This window comes from Nanorana parkeri, unplaced genomic scaffold (assembly GCF_000935625.1).
Source record: "Nanorana parkeri isolate BGI_ZX_2015 unplaced genomic scaffold, ASM93562v1 scaffold1421, whole genome shotgun sequence".
NCBI classification, from domain to species: domain Eukaryota; kingdom Metazoa; phylum Chordata; class Amphibia; order Anura; family Dicroglossidae; genus Nanorana; species Nanorana parkeri.
The window spans coordinates 182,150-200,898 of record NW_017307689.1 but is presented as its reverse complement, the minus strand read 5'-3'; the positions used below and the strand labels follow the sequence as shown (position 1 = coordinate 200,898).

General features: G+C 41.5%; 1 protein-coding gene across 1 annotated transcript in view; it reads right to left on the bottom strand.

Annotated features, from left to right (window-relative positions):
• Nucleotides 1-12,896: 12,896 nt before the first annotated feature.
• RPL3 (ribosomal protein L3) overlaps nucleotides 12,897-18,749 on the bottom strand; it is a 14,713-nt gene continuing 8,860 nt past the window's right edge. Inside the window, exons 5-10 of the mRNA XM_018569897.1 lie at nucleotides 18,578-18,749; nucleotides 18,101-18,261; nucleotides 15,734-15,835; nucleotides 14,303-14,398; nucleotides 14,104-14,223; nucleotides 12,897-13,006 (exon numbers count right to left, since the gene is read on the bottom strand). The exon at nucleotides 18,578-18,749 is cut by the window's right edge and continues 4 nt beyond it. Of these exons, the coding sequence (XP_018425399.1) occupies nucleotides 12,962-13,006; nucleotides 14,104-14,223; nucleotides 14,303-14,398; nucleotides 15,734-15,835; nucleotides 18,101-18,261; nucleotides 18,578-18,749 (696 nt within the window). The 3' untranslated portion in view covers nucleotides 12,897-12,961. The remainder of the gene's footprint in view (nucleotides 13,007-14,103; nucleotides 14,224-14,302; nucleotides 14,399-15,733; nucleotides 15,836-18,100; nucleotides 18,262-18,577) is intronic.

Sequence of the window (18,749 nt, the reverse complement as noted above, 5' to 3'; positions counted from 1 at the left end):
TTCCCCCCCTCCCCCCCCCCCCCCCCATGCTGCTTTAAGGACTTACCTTAAATGATGCCCATTTTTTAAGATTTAACTCCTGAGTTTAGTGTCACTTTACAGCAATGTTGTCACTTCCAAGTTGCTGTTAAAAGCTATGTAAAAGTAAATACCACTCCTGATGCCTGTGCACCAAATGCTACTCTATTGTACAGAAGACCTAGATCTGTTGATCTGCTGCCTAATTCTTGTACTTATAACATCTGAAGAAAATTACTATTTCTAAGTGACAGGTACATCAACGGAATCAGCATGCCCCATTCTTGTCAGTTGTTTCAACAAATACAAATGATAACTATGCAATTCAAGGGACTAACATAATCTTTGTAGCACTGTATGAAACATCACCCCCTGCATAGCCAGCTATAGGACAAGGGCGTACCTGAGGATCCCTAGTTAAAATGACAGCTTGACACCACTTATGAGTAATCTTTACATGTTAACAGAATCATTGATAATCTGTAAACTGATATTGCCACCTGGTGGTGAAACTAGTAAAACATGAGGATAAAAGATGATGTTTGTTCACCAGTTATTTAAACAAGTTGCAAAAATGCAAACTATATCAAATACTTTAAACAAGATCACATCACACCACCTGGCATACACTAATAGATTTGTAGCAAGAAATCCTCTCTAAAATTCTCTATTCAACAACCTAATGTGAGTAACCACTGTGTCTTAGTACAAACTACTTAGTTCTCAATGTATGTAGAAGAAAATTGAATTGTTGTTCTTGCTCAGACTTTCTCAAGCTATACATCTCTTAAAGAGACAGTAAGTCTGACATGGTATGTCAAGATATCTGATTAATTCTCAATTTTATGGAGTTAGGTCAGAGTTCATCTCATGGAATAATATTGGAATTTTAAGGAAAAATCCAAAATTATTCCTAGTCCAACATTGCCCTCTTCAGGTAATTTGAAGTAAGGTGATCTGAATGTGTGATGTCATAATTAGGTTGAGATAAGCTTTCTCCTCCCACATTTTTGGGGGATAAAAGTTAGGAGAAAGGTAAGAATGGGAGACTGGAAAAGACTGAAACAAGGAAAGAATATACAGGAGGATGTACACAGACACAGAAATGAGGGATCTGAAGCTGATTGATGGGCTGCCAGGGGGAACTGAACCAAAGAGAACCTGAACATCTCTTGTCCCTACACTGACACAAAGCTGATATCTCTTAGACAAAAAAAATTTCAATTTTTGGCAAAGTATACATTTCTATTTATCTGTAAGCAATTGACTAGCTATGTATATCTAACTAAACCATTTGGGCATTGTTAGCATCAGGATTGAATCGGGGTAATTTTAGCTGCAGTAAAAACTGTCTCCCTTTCAATCTGAATTCAGTTTCTAGTTGATGGTCTAGCTGTGATATATACATAAAAATAAAATAACTTAGTGGAAGTTTGTCTTTACCTCAAATAGATTATTGGCTGATTAGCCAGTCCTGTGCATAGTAGTATTAGTTAGTTCATGCGCAGTAGACATTTGAGCTTTTGAACATCTGTTTGGCTGGGAGAGGTCATGTGTTGAATCTGCACATTATTTTGTCACATTCTGCTACTGGGAAGTTACTAATTGCATTCCAAGAGTTACTTAGTTTTGTTTCTTTAATATTTGAAATAATGTCCTGTGGTTTTATTTTTATTATTATATTGTTGATCAAAATTATTGGCATTTTTGATCCATATTCCTTATTGTCACCAGTTATATTTTGATTATTATTTTGCACTGATTTTAGTTAATACATTTATATATATTTTTGCACATTGGTTTTATTTCGTCTCCAAGTTAGCGCAAATAAAGAACTTAAGTTATTAGTGTATTTGTGAAAATAAGTTGGGAATCTCCTTAAATACAGATCCTGGCCTGTTTTCATGAATTAAAAACTGTTTATTTTATCAGAGTAAACATTTTGACAGTGTATTGCTGTTCAACAACCTGTGTACCCAAGCCAATGCTTTTGTAAACCAATCTCTTTATTAATGGAAATTTCAACAGAGCATATTGTTAGCTTTAGAGCTCCTGTTGGGTGGAATCCCCTTACATCTTATTCTGGCATCAAGAACCTGGCTTTGCTTTTTATTGGTGAGGGATTGGATGATTTGCATGCTTATCCTGGGATCAGGTGATTTGCATGTTTATTATTATTATTATTATTATTATTATTATTATACAGGATTTATATAGCGCCAACAGTTTGTGCAGCGCTTTTTATCCTAGTGTAGTAGGGCCTGGTACTTTTAAGATGACAAGTTGATAGATTTGAAGGTGTTAGTACTAATAAAGGTTGGGAGTTAAAATAGACCTTAATTAAAAAAATCAAAGATTAGATATGTCATAGGGAACATGAAAAATATTAATTCTGCCTGAACAGCACCCTGAAAATGTAATCTTTTGTCTTTTTTTCCTCTTGAACAGCAATTCACATTCGTTGCATAGGCACTCATGTGTGCAAAGCTTCCAAGCTGTATAACTGCAGCGAAAGATTTATGGAACTGTAATTCTTAGTCTCACCAAGAGCTAAAAGTAAGATTTGGAGATACCACTAACTAGAAATAATGCTCTGCTGGATCGGGTAATCTCAAACAATGCAGAGCTTATTAAATGTTCATATAAAAGAACATTTGGGTAGCAGTAACTATAATATGATTTCATTTAACTTAAGTTCTAAACAACATGCACATATTGGAAAAAAAAAAACACTTAACTTCAGCAGAGCATATTTTCCCATGCTGAGGGCTGCTCTTGAAGACTTAGACTGGTAGGGAATATTTTCATCAAAAACACAGAACAAAAATGGGAATGTTTCAAAACAATTGTTTGCAAGTATATGGCAAAATATACTCAAGTAAGCAATAAGTTTAAAAGGCTAAAAGTAAAACCCATGTGGCTCACATCCAATGTTAAAAAGCCATAAACAATAAGAAAAGGGCATTTAAAAAATATAAAAATGAAGGCACACTGTCGTCATTTGACAGCTACAAAGAACATAACAAAATATGTAAAAAGGAAATAAAGCTCGCAAAGATTCAACACGAACAACAGGTTGCAAAAGAGTGTAAGATTAACCCCCAAAAATTCTTCAAATATATCTATAGTAAAAAAATCAGGTCTGAGCATGTAGGCCCCTTAAAAGATAACTCAGAGTTGGTAACTGGGAACAAAGAGAAGGCAAACCTATTAAATATCTTCTTCAGCTCTGTGCACACCAAGGAACAGGATGTAACTCAAGTCCATAATGGGGATAGTAGTGCCATAGCCTCTACTGAACCACAATGGCTGACTATTGATATGGTCCAGAAACAGTTAGACAAAATAAAGGTGAACAAAGCACCTGGACCGGATGGCTTACACCCACGTGTCCTCAAAGAATTGAGCTGTATAATTTCAAAGCCATTGTATCTAATTTTTAGAGACTCTCTAATGACTGGCTTGGTACCAATGGATTGGTGCCAATATTTAAAAAGGGATCAAAGTCTTTACCAAGTCATTACAGACCTATAAGTTTAACTTCAATAGTTGGCAAGATACTTGAAAGTTTGATCAAGGATCACATACAATTGTTTTTGCTTGAAAATAATATCATAAGCGATAGTCAGCACGTATTCACAAAAGACAGAAGTTGTCAAACAAACCTACTTTCTTTTTATGGGGAAGTGTGTAATAAATTGGATAGAGGAATGGCTGTGGATATAGTATACTTGGACTTTGCAAAACCGTTTGACATAGTTCCCCACATGCGGCTAATGTATAAGTTAAGGTCAGTAGGTATAGAGTATTCAATCTGTAATTGGATAGAAAGTTGGCTTAAAGACCGTATTCAGAGAGTGGTGATCAATGATTCGTACTCTGAATGGTCTGAGGTTGTTAGTGGTGTCCCCCAAGGTTCAGTGTTGGGCCCTTTACTGTTTAACCTATTTATAAATGACATAGAATTGGAGAATAAAAGTACTATTTCTGTGTTTGCAGATGACAGCAGGTTAGGTAGTGGAATACAGTCCTTACAGGATGTCTCCACCTTACAAGCAGATCTGAATGCACTGTGTGGTTGGGCATCTATTTGGCAAATGAGGTTTAATGTTGATAAATGTAACATTATGCAATCGGGGAATAAAAACATGCATGCATCATACACTCTAGGGGGAGTATGTTTGGGGGAGTCAATAATGGAGAAAGATCTGGGTGTTCTGGTAGATCATAGACTCAATAATAGCATGCAATGTCAAGCCGCAGTTTCTAAAGCAAGCAAAATACTTTCTTGTATTAAAAGGTGAATAGACACCAGAGATAGAGACATAGTTCTGCCCCTGTACAAAGCATTAGTAAGACCTCATCTGGAATATGCAGTTCAGTTTTGGACACCAGTTCACAAAAAGGATGTTGTGGAACTGAAGGGCAACTAAACTCATAAGAGGCATGGAGGAGCTCAGCTATGAGGAAAGATTAGCTGCATTGGATTTGTTCTCTCTGGAGAAGAGGCGATTAAGGGGGGACATGATCACCATGTATAAATATATAAATGGTCCATATAGTGAGCTTTGTGCCAAATGATTCACTTTAAGGTCACTGCAAAGAACAAGAACTCTTTGCGTCTGGAGGAAAGGAGGTTTAACCTTTGCATACGGAAAGGATTCTTCACAGTTAGAGCTATGGAAATGTGGAATAGACTCCCCCGGGAGCTAGGTCTAGCTAGCTCAGTTAACTGTTTAAAAAAAAAAATCTGGATGTATTCCTAAATGCACAGAATATTACTGGATATTGAGTTCTTATAGGTATATAAAGCACCAGAGATTGTTGATCCAGGGAATATCCGATTGCCTTATGGGATCAGGAAGGACATTTTTTCCCCTGTTGGAGCAAATTGAACCATGCTTTATGTCACAATGTCTGGCAATCCATGGCAATCCATGCCCTATTTTCTCTTTGGTTCCTGGTGCTTGGTTGTCAGCCCATTGTGTTCCACGGGGGCTGCAGCCAATCAGTATACCTCCTCCCCTATATACCACTACCTCACTTGTTGCGCTGTGTTCAAGCAACAAGTCCTATCCTTTGTGCCGCACTCCCTGTGATTTCATGTGTCCTTTTCTGGATCCCTGCATTATTGATCACTCCTGTGTTTATGGTCTCCTGTGCTTTAGTACCTTCATGGATTCCTGTATTCGCTTAGTTCCCTTGCTTCCCTGTATCCTCGTGCTTCCTGTGTTACACCAGTGTACCGGGTAACCTCTCTGTTGGCCTTTCCCTCTTGCTCTTTCTTGTGTCCCTGTTTGTTGCAGTTCCTGATTGTCCTGTGTATTGGCACCCTCCTTGCTTGTATGTTCGCATTCCCTCCTCTGTGTCCTCCAGTGCAACGCACATTCCCCTAGTGCTGTCCTTGTTTATGGCATCTGGTGCATCCGTGGCCGTGCTACGCACGTCTCCCATTGCACAGCTTTCAGTGTATTTCTGTTTGAGTCTTCCTGTACATTCCCCTGTGCATATCACCTAGAGTGCCGGTAGTTTTGTGTTACAACCATTGCCCTGTGTGTACACGCTATATCTGAGCTCCTGTATTTACACCATCTCTTGTGTGCATCTTCCCTGTATTCGATAATACGAAATCCCCTGCACTCCATACAGCGTACAGACTTTGGTGCAAGATTTTGTCAAGGGAAGAGGGGTGCGGGGACCAGATCTCACTGGCCTACCACCCCCCTGATGGTCTCTGCACTAAAGTAGCTTACATTCTACTGTCCCCCCATAGTCACACACTATTATTTTTATACAATTATATAGCTCTGACATATTCTGTAGTGCTGTACATAGAACACTGAGCCAGCCACATCAGTCTCTGTACATAGTAGCTTAAACTCTAATGCAGAACACCATCAGCTATAGAGGACTACGAATCCCAGCAATACATTATACAGCATTGCAGAACAATAGTATATGAATTTGGTACATATACTGTGCTGCCACTCTGCTCCCAGGTGCCGGTCTGATGTCTTGAGGAGAGAGTTGTCGGATGTCTACCCCGGGAAGTAGGTGTCACATCTTCAATTACATACTTTGTGTCATTATATCTTGCCTTGTTTTGCCTGCCAGCCATTTTCTCTGTTTAGCTTTTGTTAGCATGTAGAAACTGTTATCGAGTGCTGTGCCGGTCTGGGGCCCCCACCCATGATACCTCTGTGCCGAGGTGGGGGGACCGGGCTAGGTGGGGCACCACTCTCATTGCTGTTATCATTACCGGAGGTGCCCTTGGTTCCTCTAGTTATAGTTTTAAGTTGGTCAATTTTTCCTTATTCTCCCAGCAGAAGTTTCTCATGTTGTTAATTTCTTTATCTATGTCTTATGTTAGTTCTATTGTTATATGGTGGCCCCGGACCACAGGCTCTGAAGTGCCTTACCACATTCCCCACTAGCTTACCTTTCCACCCCGGTGCTTGGAGAGTTTTGTTTAGTTTAATTTAGAGATTTTTATTTCTCTCCATAGTGCTTCACTCCCTTGTTTCTGTCCCCATTTTTCTATTAGATCATACTACCTATACCTTCTTTCTAAGAAGATCTTACTCCTAATCTACTTTTCTTTCCTCCCCCCTGTGCAGCATTAGCAGCACTTTGTATCCTGCAATGTTAGGGGTCTTAATTCACCTGAAACGTGATCTATGTTCCTAACTGTCTCCTTGTGGAGACAGAAGGTGCAGATTGTTTTTTTTACAGGATACACACTTCAGAGCAGACAATGTTCCTAAATTACACAACCACCGATTTTCTATGGTTTATCACAACCCCTTGCCTTCTTCTAAGTCCCTGGGCACTATTATTCTTTTGGCTAATTTCCTCCCATGGCAGTCCTCAGCTTAAGGAACAGATTCCAAGGGCCAATACATATTTTTAAAAGGTTGTATCCACTCATGGACATTCACTCTGTCAAATATTTAACTAATTCTAATACCTAATATTTACCAAATTCTTACCCGATTGCCTTTCTTAAGTCTCTCCAGGGCAAACTGGAAGGATTTATGGAGGGGCTCTTGGGTGGGGACTTTAATTTCACTTTAGACCTGCACACAGACTCTAGCAAGGGTAAGTCTAAATTATTGCTGTCAGAGTGCAACAGAATTAAACAAAAACACTTCACACATATCAATAATTGGATATCTGACTATCCTACATCCGAAAGAGAGTGACTTCACATATTCCTCCTCTGTACATGACTCTTACTCAAGAATTATTTTTTGTCTTGCTCAGACATGCTTCCCGACTCATAGTTTCCAGGGTGGATATAGGAAAGTTGGCACTTTCGGACCATGTCCCTATCTCCATGTTACTCCAGCTCTCTCAAGCACCACTGAGATCCACTAACTGGAGGTTCAATGAAACCTTAGTGCAGGACCCTGAGGTGAGGGAGGATGTGCTCATAGAGTTAGATACATTTTTTTAAGTGAATGCAGAATCTGTAGAAAACCTACTGGTAGTGTGGGCCGTCCTTAAAAGTTTAGTCCTTGCCATTCTTATAAAACATGGAAATAGTGCTAAGGCCACTAGGATTGCATGGACTAATGACCTTTTAGGCCAGATTCAAGTTCTCAAGTTAAGTCATAAATGATTAAAGTCAAAAAGGGTGGAACAGGAACCTAACTGTGCTTACGGAACAACTTAGGACCCACTCTTTATATCAAGCTAGATGTGTATCGATGCAGAGTACAGGTGAAACTCAAAAAATTAGAATATCGTGCAAAAGTTCATTTATTTCACTAATGCAACTTAAAAGGTGAAACTAATATATGAGATAGACTCATTACATGCAAAGCAAGATATGACAAATCACGGCTTGAACTAATTGTGATGATTACAGCTTACAGCTCATGAAAACCCAGATCCACAATCTCAGAAAATTTTTGGCAGTGTGGGCAGGTGCCAAGTCCTGCTGGAAAATTAAGTCAGCCTCCCCATAGAGCTCGTCTGCGGAAGAAAGCATGAAGTGCTCCAAAATCTCCTGGTAAACGGCTAAGTTGCATTAGTGAAATAAATGAACTTTTGCACGATATTCTAATTTTTCCAGTTTCACCTGTATATGCACTTTTTACGAATTTGACAACAAAATGAACCAGCCCTCTGGCTAATGCTGTTAGAATTCAGAGGGCTAAGGCATACGTTCCCTCTATCGCTTCCCACATGGGTATTAAGCTGCCTATCTCCTCTGATATTGCGGACACCTTTCATTCTGACCTATATAACCTGCACCCCTCTCTACAGGGAAACGGAGGTGATGCAAGGCAGGCGGCTATACGTTCCTACTTAGATATCTCAGAATTACAGAAGAACAGACACCGGGGCCAGACGGATTATATGTTGGCTAATAGAAGTCCTTTCTATTATCTCAGCTCTCCACTCACTTTCTTGAGGCTTTTAATGTGCTTACAGAGGGACATCCAATCCCCCTGGAACTTATTTCCATGATTCCTAAGCCTGGAAAGGACCTGCTCCAATGCACCAGTTATAGACCAATTTTATTATGAAACTGTGATCTTAAACTCTTTGCTAAAATCCAGCCATTAGATTGAGCACCATCTTCCAATGCATTATTCACCCAGACCAAGCTGGCTTTATACTTTCTAGAGAAACGTGGGACAACACCATCTGCACAAAAACTGTAAATCCAGGGCTGTCTTTAATATTAATTGGACCCTGAGGGCGCTGCAGGGTGAGGGCGGAAAAAACAGGGCATTTTGACAAGTACTTGTACTTGTCAAAATGCCCCGATGCTTGCGCTATGTTTTTTTTTTTCACTTACATTCGGTGCGGGAGAGCAGCGGCGAGTCAGCGCTGGTCCGGTGGGAGGAGCTCCAGGTGGGGTCCTAATTTAGCTGGCCAGCGACTGCCAGAGGATCCAGACACGCGCGGCATGCTGATAGGGAGCAGGCCCAGCGCTATAGGGGGTCGGGGTGGGGTTGGGAGGGAGAGGGGGGCGCAAAAATGCATCTTTGCCTGTCTAGGCAAAAATCCTAGCACCGGCCCTGAGGGCAGGACTACGGCTTGGAGCACTTTTCTTCCAAACGTCTGCTCTGCTGCCGCATTCAAATCCAGCTGATAATGGCGGACAAACGTTAAAAAACTAAACCAGGTTGCGGCCTTACAGATCTGCTCCGGAGTGGCACCAGCCCTCTCTGCCCACGAGGTAGCTAACACCCTGGTAGAGTGTGCATTCAAAAAAAGCGGAACACTAACCTGCTTAGCCCCATAAGCCTCCTGAATACATAGCTTTACCCACCTAGCTATCGAAGCCTTGGAGGCCTGTTTACCCTTATCCTTTCCGGAAAAAAGAACAAAAAGGGCATCCGATTTCCTGAATGTTCCAGTCACTCTAAGGTACTCTATCAGGCAGCGCCTAACATTCAGGTGGTTAAAACTTGCCTCTTTCTGATTAGCCGGACTACTGCAGAAAGAAGGCAACACGATCTCCTGAGACCTATGAAAGTTCGAAGAAACTTTTGGTAAAAATGCCGGATCTGTCATCAATACCACTCTGTCTTCAAAAACCGTTAAGTAAGGTTCCCTTAAAGATAGAGCTTGCAATTCACTAACCCTCCTTGCTGTGGTTATAGCAACTAACACAGTTTTCAACGTGAGCATCTTGATCTGAGGATCCGGTAGAGGCTCAAAAGGGGGAACCATCAGCCCCTGTAAGACCACCGAAAGATCCCATTTAGGAACGGAACAGCGTGTTACTGGCCTAATACGTTTAAGGGCTTTAAACAACCTACTCACTAATTGATCATGAGACAGAGAACATTGCAAATATACGCTCAAGGCCGAGACTTGCACCTTCAAAGTGCTGATGGCTAAGCACCCGTCCGCCCCCTCCTGATGCCTCTTAAGGACCTTGCCCTTAGCAACCTGGACCTGCAACACAGAAAAGGACAGAAATCACTCATCTAACCCCCTAGTGCCCCCTCGCACCTTAAGCCCAACACCAAGGAGCCCCAGGTGGAGGAACAAACAAAAAAAACATAGTTAACTACAGGGAGTGAGTGCATGGAAGCAATCACCTACCTGAGCAGAGCTGGTGCCTGAAAGACCTGTATCCCCCTGACCGAGTAGTTTGTAGAGGAGCAGCAGCATCCATCCTGGAGAGAAACTGGTTCTCCTGCCAGTGATATTTCACAGTGAGGCCTGTAATCACACCTCATGCACCAGCCAGGCCCGCCCCCATCCTCTGTGCCGGAAACGAGGCCTGGAACGCAAGGCCCGCGGAAGTGCAGCACCCGCAGCCAAGGGGGTAGCGCAGCTCCGTTACCAGCCCTTCTCGGGCACTGAAAAAGATGGAGGACTTGGAGCGGAATCAACTGCGGCAAGTGGAGCGCACCAGTGGCCCTAAGGTAACCATGCCATGAAAAGAAAAAAACCCCGAGCGGTATCCCTATAGAGAGGCCCCCTCGTCATTCCGGTGATATGCTCCCGACGGAGGAAACACGAAAAGCTGAGGAGCTAGGAGAGAGGCAGTCCTTTTGAAACAACTGAGGATGCTGTTTTCCTAATAAAAGGGGTGGAGCCTCTCACAAGCTGTTCTGGAGGACGAAAGGGAAATTCTAATTATTCGAGTTTAACCTGTATGGGCAAAACACAGCCCAGGACGTCTCCCCAGAAGGCCACGGAAGAGCTGACTTAGTTTCTGAGTCGGTGCCCCATTCACCGGCTACACTGTCACAGCTTATTAACACTTTGCTACCAAGCTCTATTCCCCTTCCCCCACACCTCCTGAGGTTACAGTCGGAGCTGGGTTTGGCATCTGACAGTCCAAGTGGTCAAGGGGCAGCTGCTTTGGGCCCCACAACAATGACTGGGTCCGGGGCACCGAGTGAATAACCCAGCCAAAGTGAAGTGAGCCGAACGCTCAAAACAAATGTATAAACCCAGGCATTCCAATGCTCATGAGGGAACCAAGCAGCTAGGTGACCAAGTCACCAGCCAGGATGTGGAACTAGACTGGAGATTCATGCAGTGCTTTAGGAGCAGCTGTGGTATGGCACTTCCTCCTGGCTACATGGCAGGCAAGAGCACACTCCACCTAGCAGATTGTTTTGGCAGACCGGGAAAAAAAAAAAAGGCACCCAACCTCCTAGGAGGCATACCGAGCTGGCTTAATTTTTTTTTCTGTTTGCCAATGCCCCAAACTCCTAAAAGGTGACTGTATAACAATTTCTGTACCAGTGCCCCTTAGAGAACTATGAAGTGATTTTCACTCAACCTCATAGTTCAAGCACATACTGTCGCTCACTTCCTGATCCTGTCCCTGCAGAGCCATGACTGTCACTCACTGCTCCCTGCAAGGATTCCCTTCTGAACCTCCAGTGCTGACTCAACCGACGGAGGGTACAGCTGGCTCTGCCTCTAAATAGGCAGAGCCAGCTGTCAATCACGCAGCTGGGTGGATCAACAGTAATGTCGGGATCCGTCCGGCTGCAGCAGTCTGCATATACTGCAAGCTGTAGCACGCGATATGAGCTTTGGGACACTGGAGGATGCTAGTTTATCTTCTCCCATGACTCTTAGAACTATGGGGGAAACACTGACCCCATAGTTCTCCTTTAAAGGAGAACTATGGGGTCAGTGTTTTCCCCCATAGTTCTCCTTAGGGTAACGGGAGGACACAAACTAGCGTCCTCCCGTGTCCCAAAGCTCATTATATCGCGTGCTACAGCTTGCAGTATATGCAGACTGCTGCAGCCGGGACGGATCCCGACATTACTGTTGATCCACCCAGCTGCGTGATTGACAGCTGGCTCTGCCTATCTAGAGGCAGAGCCAGCTGTACCCACCCCCTCCCCCATCCTTTCCGCCAGTCAGCACTGGCAGATCAGAATGGGGAGAGGGGAATCCAGCCATGCCCCGTCACAGCAGAGCCGTGACAGGATCGAGAGGTGAGCGAACCCGGTATGTGTTCGCTCACCTCATGATCTACTGAGCCGACCTGTGACAGTCTCATTGTCACAGGTCGGCTACAACTATGAGGTGAGTGGAAATCACTCATCTCATAGTTCTCCTTTAATGGATGGGAAAAAGAATCTGTTGCATTCAACAGATGCAACATTTTCCACGTTACCCAATTAAGTTATCACTGGGTGTAAAATTTTACAGCTGTCAAATGCACTTAAAATAACCTTTTGGCTAATTAGCTGATCTCCTAATGGTTAAGGTTAACATGTTAAACAAATGTTCAGAAACTGCATCTCCCCAAAACTAGTAAAATCTGCCGACACTTTAGTGTGCTTCTAAAGACATGGCAGTACTAAGAAAAAACAATCTGCTTTCTTGCACAAAAGTTGGACCATCTTTGTGAAAGTATTTTCTGGTTGTCGAACACATTCCTGTAGCTTTGCCACAAATGTGGCAAACTATTTCACAAGATTGCACATTTATCACCAAGAATGTCATAGTATAATACATCCTTTTAATTTTATGGCAGCTTTCAACTAGGACACTTTAGTGGAACAGTCATTCCTGTTGACTAATTTTTTTGACAATAACTTTAATGCCTAGTTGAGACTTCAGTCTTTGCATACTTTGTGGTACATGTTGAACCTTCCAATCAGCATAAAGGATTAAATCCAAGACCACAGGTTAGCAGTTAAGCAGAAAGTTGAGCCCTTAAAGTGTTATTTTTCACTTTTGAAGCCACATTGGGATACACCCATTTTATATTTGTTATACGAACACATTTAGATGGCATAAGGAAAAAAAAAAGGCTACTTATTAGTTGCCTGTTCCTGAAAGTATTAGACTGCGAAATGCAACAGACAGGGGTTCTCAAATTTTTCTGCAAATGGAAACTTAAATATGAAGGCACCACATGACAAACTTGTATAAAGTATTTTATTGAGATATTGCCTAAACAAAGCCAAATGGATGGAAAAGATCAAGCTTTGCTTTATGCAGTCTCCTCCTTTGCCAGGCGGTCTTTCTTGAGTGGTCCCTGTATGAAAAAAAAGTTGTTTCAATTAAGGTTTCTTTGCAGTATTGATATTGAAGACTAAGTGCATACATTGAAGAAAGAGCAGTAACCAGCACAACAGGTTACATCACTCAGGAACATGCCTAATATATATATATATAAGAAACTGGCCAATGCAGTATCTTCATATAGATCACAACCATGAGTGGTTGCTGCATTAATAAGTTATTTTATGGCTTGTTACAAGTTTGACGAGGTTTTGCACAATGTGTACAGAATACAAGAAATTTAGGAAATTGATATTTCTGTATACAGGCTGCAAGTCCAAACCTTTAACTTCAGTGTGAGATTTTTTTATTTCTTTTCAAATAAGGCGACTGCCACATTTGCTATAGGCAAAAACTAGTCAAACCACCAGATAACTCGCACCATAAGGATTTCTGCTCTACCACTTGATTTACATTCCTGCCACACCCACTGTTCACTTACCTACTGTAATATTCTATTACAGGTATTATGGCCAATGTACTTACTGACAGAAGCGCATTACAATCCAATAAAGCCAAATTTATTCTGGCAATACCAAAGTCCAATTGGACTTCTGGTGTGGAGAACTTTTGGGAAGCACAATGGCCTTAAGGCAATTAAACAGTTGATTTCAGAGGCAGTCCATTTGCTGGAACATTTTCCAGGTTTCACATTTTCCTTAATTCCAAATTGATTCTTTATACACAGGCAACACTAGTAGACTAAATCCTGTGCATGGTTTCTTTTGTGCATAACATAGGCTGCAAAGACTAAATGTGAAGCATTTCTGATCCGAATCAGAGGATAGCCATCTATTTGGAAAACTACATGTCTGCAAACCTGCAATGGGAGTGACCTATGCAGCCCTGAAACAAGCAGGTCATTAACAGCTTGTTAAAATCCATTATGAATAGCATTAGTCAAGATGGGAGGGGGGTGAGATGGCTCCAACCTTTAAGCCAACTGAATGATATGGAAGACCGTTCAAGAGCAGTACTGTTCTGAAAACAGCTCCCATAAATGAGAAGCACAAAATTATACTATAACCCTATTGCATTCATAACACTAATCATCCCCTAGGGTCTACACACCATGAAGGCCTTCTTTTCCTCTGCTGTCTGGAAACGACCATGTCCAAACTTAGAGGTGGTGTCAATGAATTTAAGATCTATCTTCTCCAAAGCACGGCGACTGGTCTGCACAAGCAGGGACTATGGAAACAGAATGGAAGAAAGGTTACATACTGAACAGATTTCCAAATGCTGTATTCTCCTTTACAGGAATATATACCTTGCGCAATGTGAGAACTCTTTTCTTGGTCCCAATAACACAACCCTTTAGCATGATGAAGTCATTTTTCACCTCGCCATAGTGAACAAAACCACCCTAAAAAGAAACAAAATTTAAAATGCAACCAGCTCTCAAAAATCAGTGTTTGATGCAACATTACCAAAAACATTTTAAGTCCACACATTAAGGAATTGGTGTAAATGAGCCAGCAAAAAAACTTTCCCTTAATAATTTGCAAATGTTAGCTGTAAGTACTGATCTCTATTGAACAGTCCTCATGTCTAACGCAATTTGATTAGAAAGGTAGTCACATCAATTTAAGGCTGGCGATAATTAACTTAGTCCTCAGAAGGAAGGCAGCATGGAATTATTCTTCATGCATTTCAGGAGCTGTGCCCAGCACCAATTCCATTGCTTCATCACAGGACAATCTGCAGCTGGGCTTAGGCAAAAACCTAAGCAGCATTCTTAAAAGTTCTCCACAGTAAAACAAATTTGAGTTAACACATGACATCTTAAGAGCCCTATTTTTATTTTATGTTGTGGCTGAATTGTAAATTGGCAACATAAATGTGCCCAACCTTTCTAGTAATGCTAAAGTGTAGTGTACATAGGGAAATTTTTTTAATTTACTCAGTACACAATTTTCCAAACCTACTGAAGGTCCACCATTACTTCAAGTTTTGCAGTACCGTCACACGCAGCAGTGAGATATTTTCAAGAGATCGTGATGCGAGAGAGGATTAAAGTATCTCGATTTCTTTTAGTTTTGGATGAAGTGCAGAAGGTTGGGCTTTCAAGTTTTGTGGACTGCAATACCATTGGGGAGATTGACCCATCTTACTACTAGTATGCATGGTCAGCAAAAGGAAAATTCCGAAATCCACTATTCAAGCAAGCCACTTTCAGGTATATACATGAGATAGTCTTAACTGTTCCATAGTCTTAACTGTTACATGTGCGGAATCAGGAGGGGATGAATAACTCAAGATTCTGCTTATGCCAATAGCGCACATCAGAAACAGCTGATTCTTTTAACCAGTTCACATGGCTTTTTGCTGCTTGACAGCTAGACTCAAAAGTACTTTACCAATAATGCTATAATATGATCAATTAGCTATATTTTGAAATCCAATTTGTTCTGCTCCATGAGGATCCCTCTAATCTTGGATAGAGGTCTCATGATCAGAAGACTGACAAGCTTTGAGGGAACTAACCCAGAGATATATTGTGTGAACTAGGTTTTATAGTCCGGTGTTTTGTACTCTTAGTAGCAGCACCTGTTGTGCAGTCAGGATTAGACTGTGTAGTGGATGGACAACCGATTAGATTTGACAATGCGCATTCTTCCAATCCATTTTAATGTACAGAAAGTAAATTAAATTGCTTATACTAGAACAGTGTGCATAATATAAGCGATCACACACTTACCAGAGGGTTGATACTCTTGTCTGACAAGTCATAATCAGTAGAAGCATTGTTCTTTACAAGTCTGCCATCCTTTGAGTGGTAGCCTTGGCCAATTTTGTAAATCTGGGAAAATATAAAACATTGGTAAAAAGTTTACATTTCCCAATGCATGCTTGACTGCCTTAAATACCCAAATTAGGCTCTCAGGAATACATATGGTCACAGCTGACTGAATCAGATGACTAAACTAATCAAACCACACAGATTATGACTAAACTAAATCAAAACTAATCTACACTGGTTAATCTAGTTATGATGAATCTCCACTATATAAAAAAGAAAAGCAGGCCGCCCCCATAAAAGATGAACAGATCAAACCGAGAGAAGGCTGAGGTATTAAATTCATTCTCAGTATACACTTGGGGAAAAAAAAAAAAAGACAGGTTAACTTTAATGGAAAAAAGAATGAGTAGCTCAGTCCATAAAATACCACAGTGGTTGACAGTAGCCGGGTTCAAAGACTTGAACCCCAAGAATTTAGCCAGGTTATAGCGAGACCATTATTCCTCATTTTCAAGGACTCCATAATGACTGGTAAGGTACCAAGTGACTGGCAGAAGGCTACAGTAGTACCAATATTCAAAAAAGTTAAGATGCCAACCTGGGAACTACAGACCAGTCAGTCTAACATCAATAGCATGCAAACTATTAGGGAGAATGATAAAGGACTATTTAGTGATTTTTGTTCATGGCAATGGCGTAATAAATGACAATCCGCACGGATTTAGGAAGGACCATTCTTGAAAGACCAACCTACTAACATTCTATGAAGGGGTGAGTAGAGATCTGGATGGAGGGAGGCCAGTGGATGTGGTATATCTGGAGTTTGCCAAACTTGACACTACCACATAAAACGCTTAATACATAAGCTGAGATCTACGGGCATAGATGAAATGGTGTGTACATGGATAGAGAACTGGCTACAGCAACCTATCCAGAGAGTATTGATAAATGGCTCTCAGATTTGATTAAGGCCTGGTTCACACCTGGGCGTTTTACAGCACGTTCCTACACGCTGTAAAACGCTCAACATGTGAAAACCAATGATTGCCTATGGGCTAGGGTTCCCAGCTGGGCGTTTTACAGCACGTATTAACGCGCTGCAAAACTACGCCCAAAGTACAGGAGCGTCTTTGGGGCGTATTTGCCGCACGTATCCATTAGGATACAGCAGGATAACCCTCGGAAACGTGTTTGTCACACGTTTCTTTTGATGCAAATCGCAGTAAAACGCATGGCGCGCCTAGGTGTGAACCCAGCCTAAAGGTTGAGTGGTGCGCCCCAGGGTTCTGTGCTAGTTCCCATATTAACATGTTTATTAATGATATTGGGTGAAGGTGTAAATAGCTATGTTTGTGTTTGCGGATACTAAAATTGGGAGGGTAATACACAGAATTTAGACATTTATAACATTACAGGAGGACCTGGATAAAATAGGTGAGTGGGCAACTATATGGTAGATCAGGTTTAAGGTTAATAAATGCAAAGTAATGCATTTGAGAGTTAAAAACAGGCAGAATACACAATGGGTACTGCGCTAGGGAAGTCAGAAAGAGATTTGGGGGTCATAGTAGACCACAGATTGAATTGATGCAGCCTGGCATTGCAAGTTAACAAAAGCAAGCAGAGTACTGTATTGTATTAAGGGAATGTACTGTAGAGACAAAAGCAATCATTTTGCCACTTTATAAATTGCTGGTTTGGCCTAATCTGGAGTATGCGGTCCAGTTTGTCACCAATCCACAGAATGTCTTTGAGCTGGAGAGTCCAGAGAAGGGCAACTAAACTAATTAAGTGGCTGAAGGACCTAAGCCATGAGACAAGATTACTAAATTTAAAACTTAATTCACGCTTGGAGATTAGGAAGGGTTATGATTTTGATGTACAAAATGTTTAGTGGTGATGGCAACATCAGCAATAAACTTTTTACAGTAAACTCCATAAAAAGACTAGAGGCCACCACCTAAAACTGGTGGAGAAAAGATTTAAGCACAAGGGGGTAGGGTCTTTTTCCAGTTAAAGTCTGTAACTCGCTGCCACAAGCAGTGGTATCAGCTGAGTGTATTACATCAGTCAAAAAGCATTTAGATACCTTCCTCAGAGAACGTAACATACAGGTACTCTTAAAACAAGGTCACGGGGACTCAAGTACACAGACAATCGCACACAAAGGTTCAACTTAATGGACCCGTCTTAAATTCAATCTCAAATACTATGCCACTATGTAAATTAAGCCTCTAACCTGCACCCTATACAAATCAGTTTAGGATGACCCAAATTAAACCTAAACCTGGTGCTGTATGGTCATCTTGTGTCTTAAAGAAATACCTTCTTGTTTATCTCAGTTCGGTGATGGTATCCCTTTTGTCCAGCACGAGCCACAGAGAAGGCAACACGGGCAGGATGCCAAGCTCCAATACATGCCACCTTTCGCAGCCCCCTGTGAGTCTTGCGTGGCAGCTTCTTTGTGTGCCAACGGCTAGTCACACCTAAATACAGGAAGATTCATGTTAGGAACAAGTAGCATATTTTCAAACAGTTATACCATATAACCATGTTCTCAGAAGGAAGGCAGCATGGAATAATTCCTCAGCAGAAGTCAGGCACTGTGCCCAGTGCTTGTTCCATGACCTCATCACAGAACACATTTTAAATAGGCTACTTGCCACTTTTATACAAAAAATACATGGTGGGCAACTACAGTAAATGGTTTAGAGAAGTAATAGAACCAGGATTTACAAAAAAGGAGTCCGTTTTCAAAAGCAGAGCCACACTTTGATACTTAAGATCAGGGGATTAACTCACCTTTGTAACCTTTTCCCTTTGTTACTCCAATGACATCAATCATTTCATCCTGCCCAAAGACTCCAGATATGGCTACCTGCTGCTCCAGTTTCTCACGGGCCCAGTCAACCTTCTGTGCCACTGTACCACCATTAACTTGGATCTCCATGAGATGGGATTTCTTCTGCTTGAA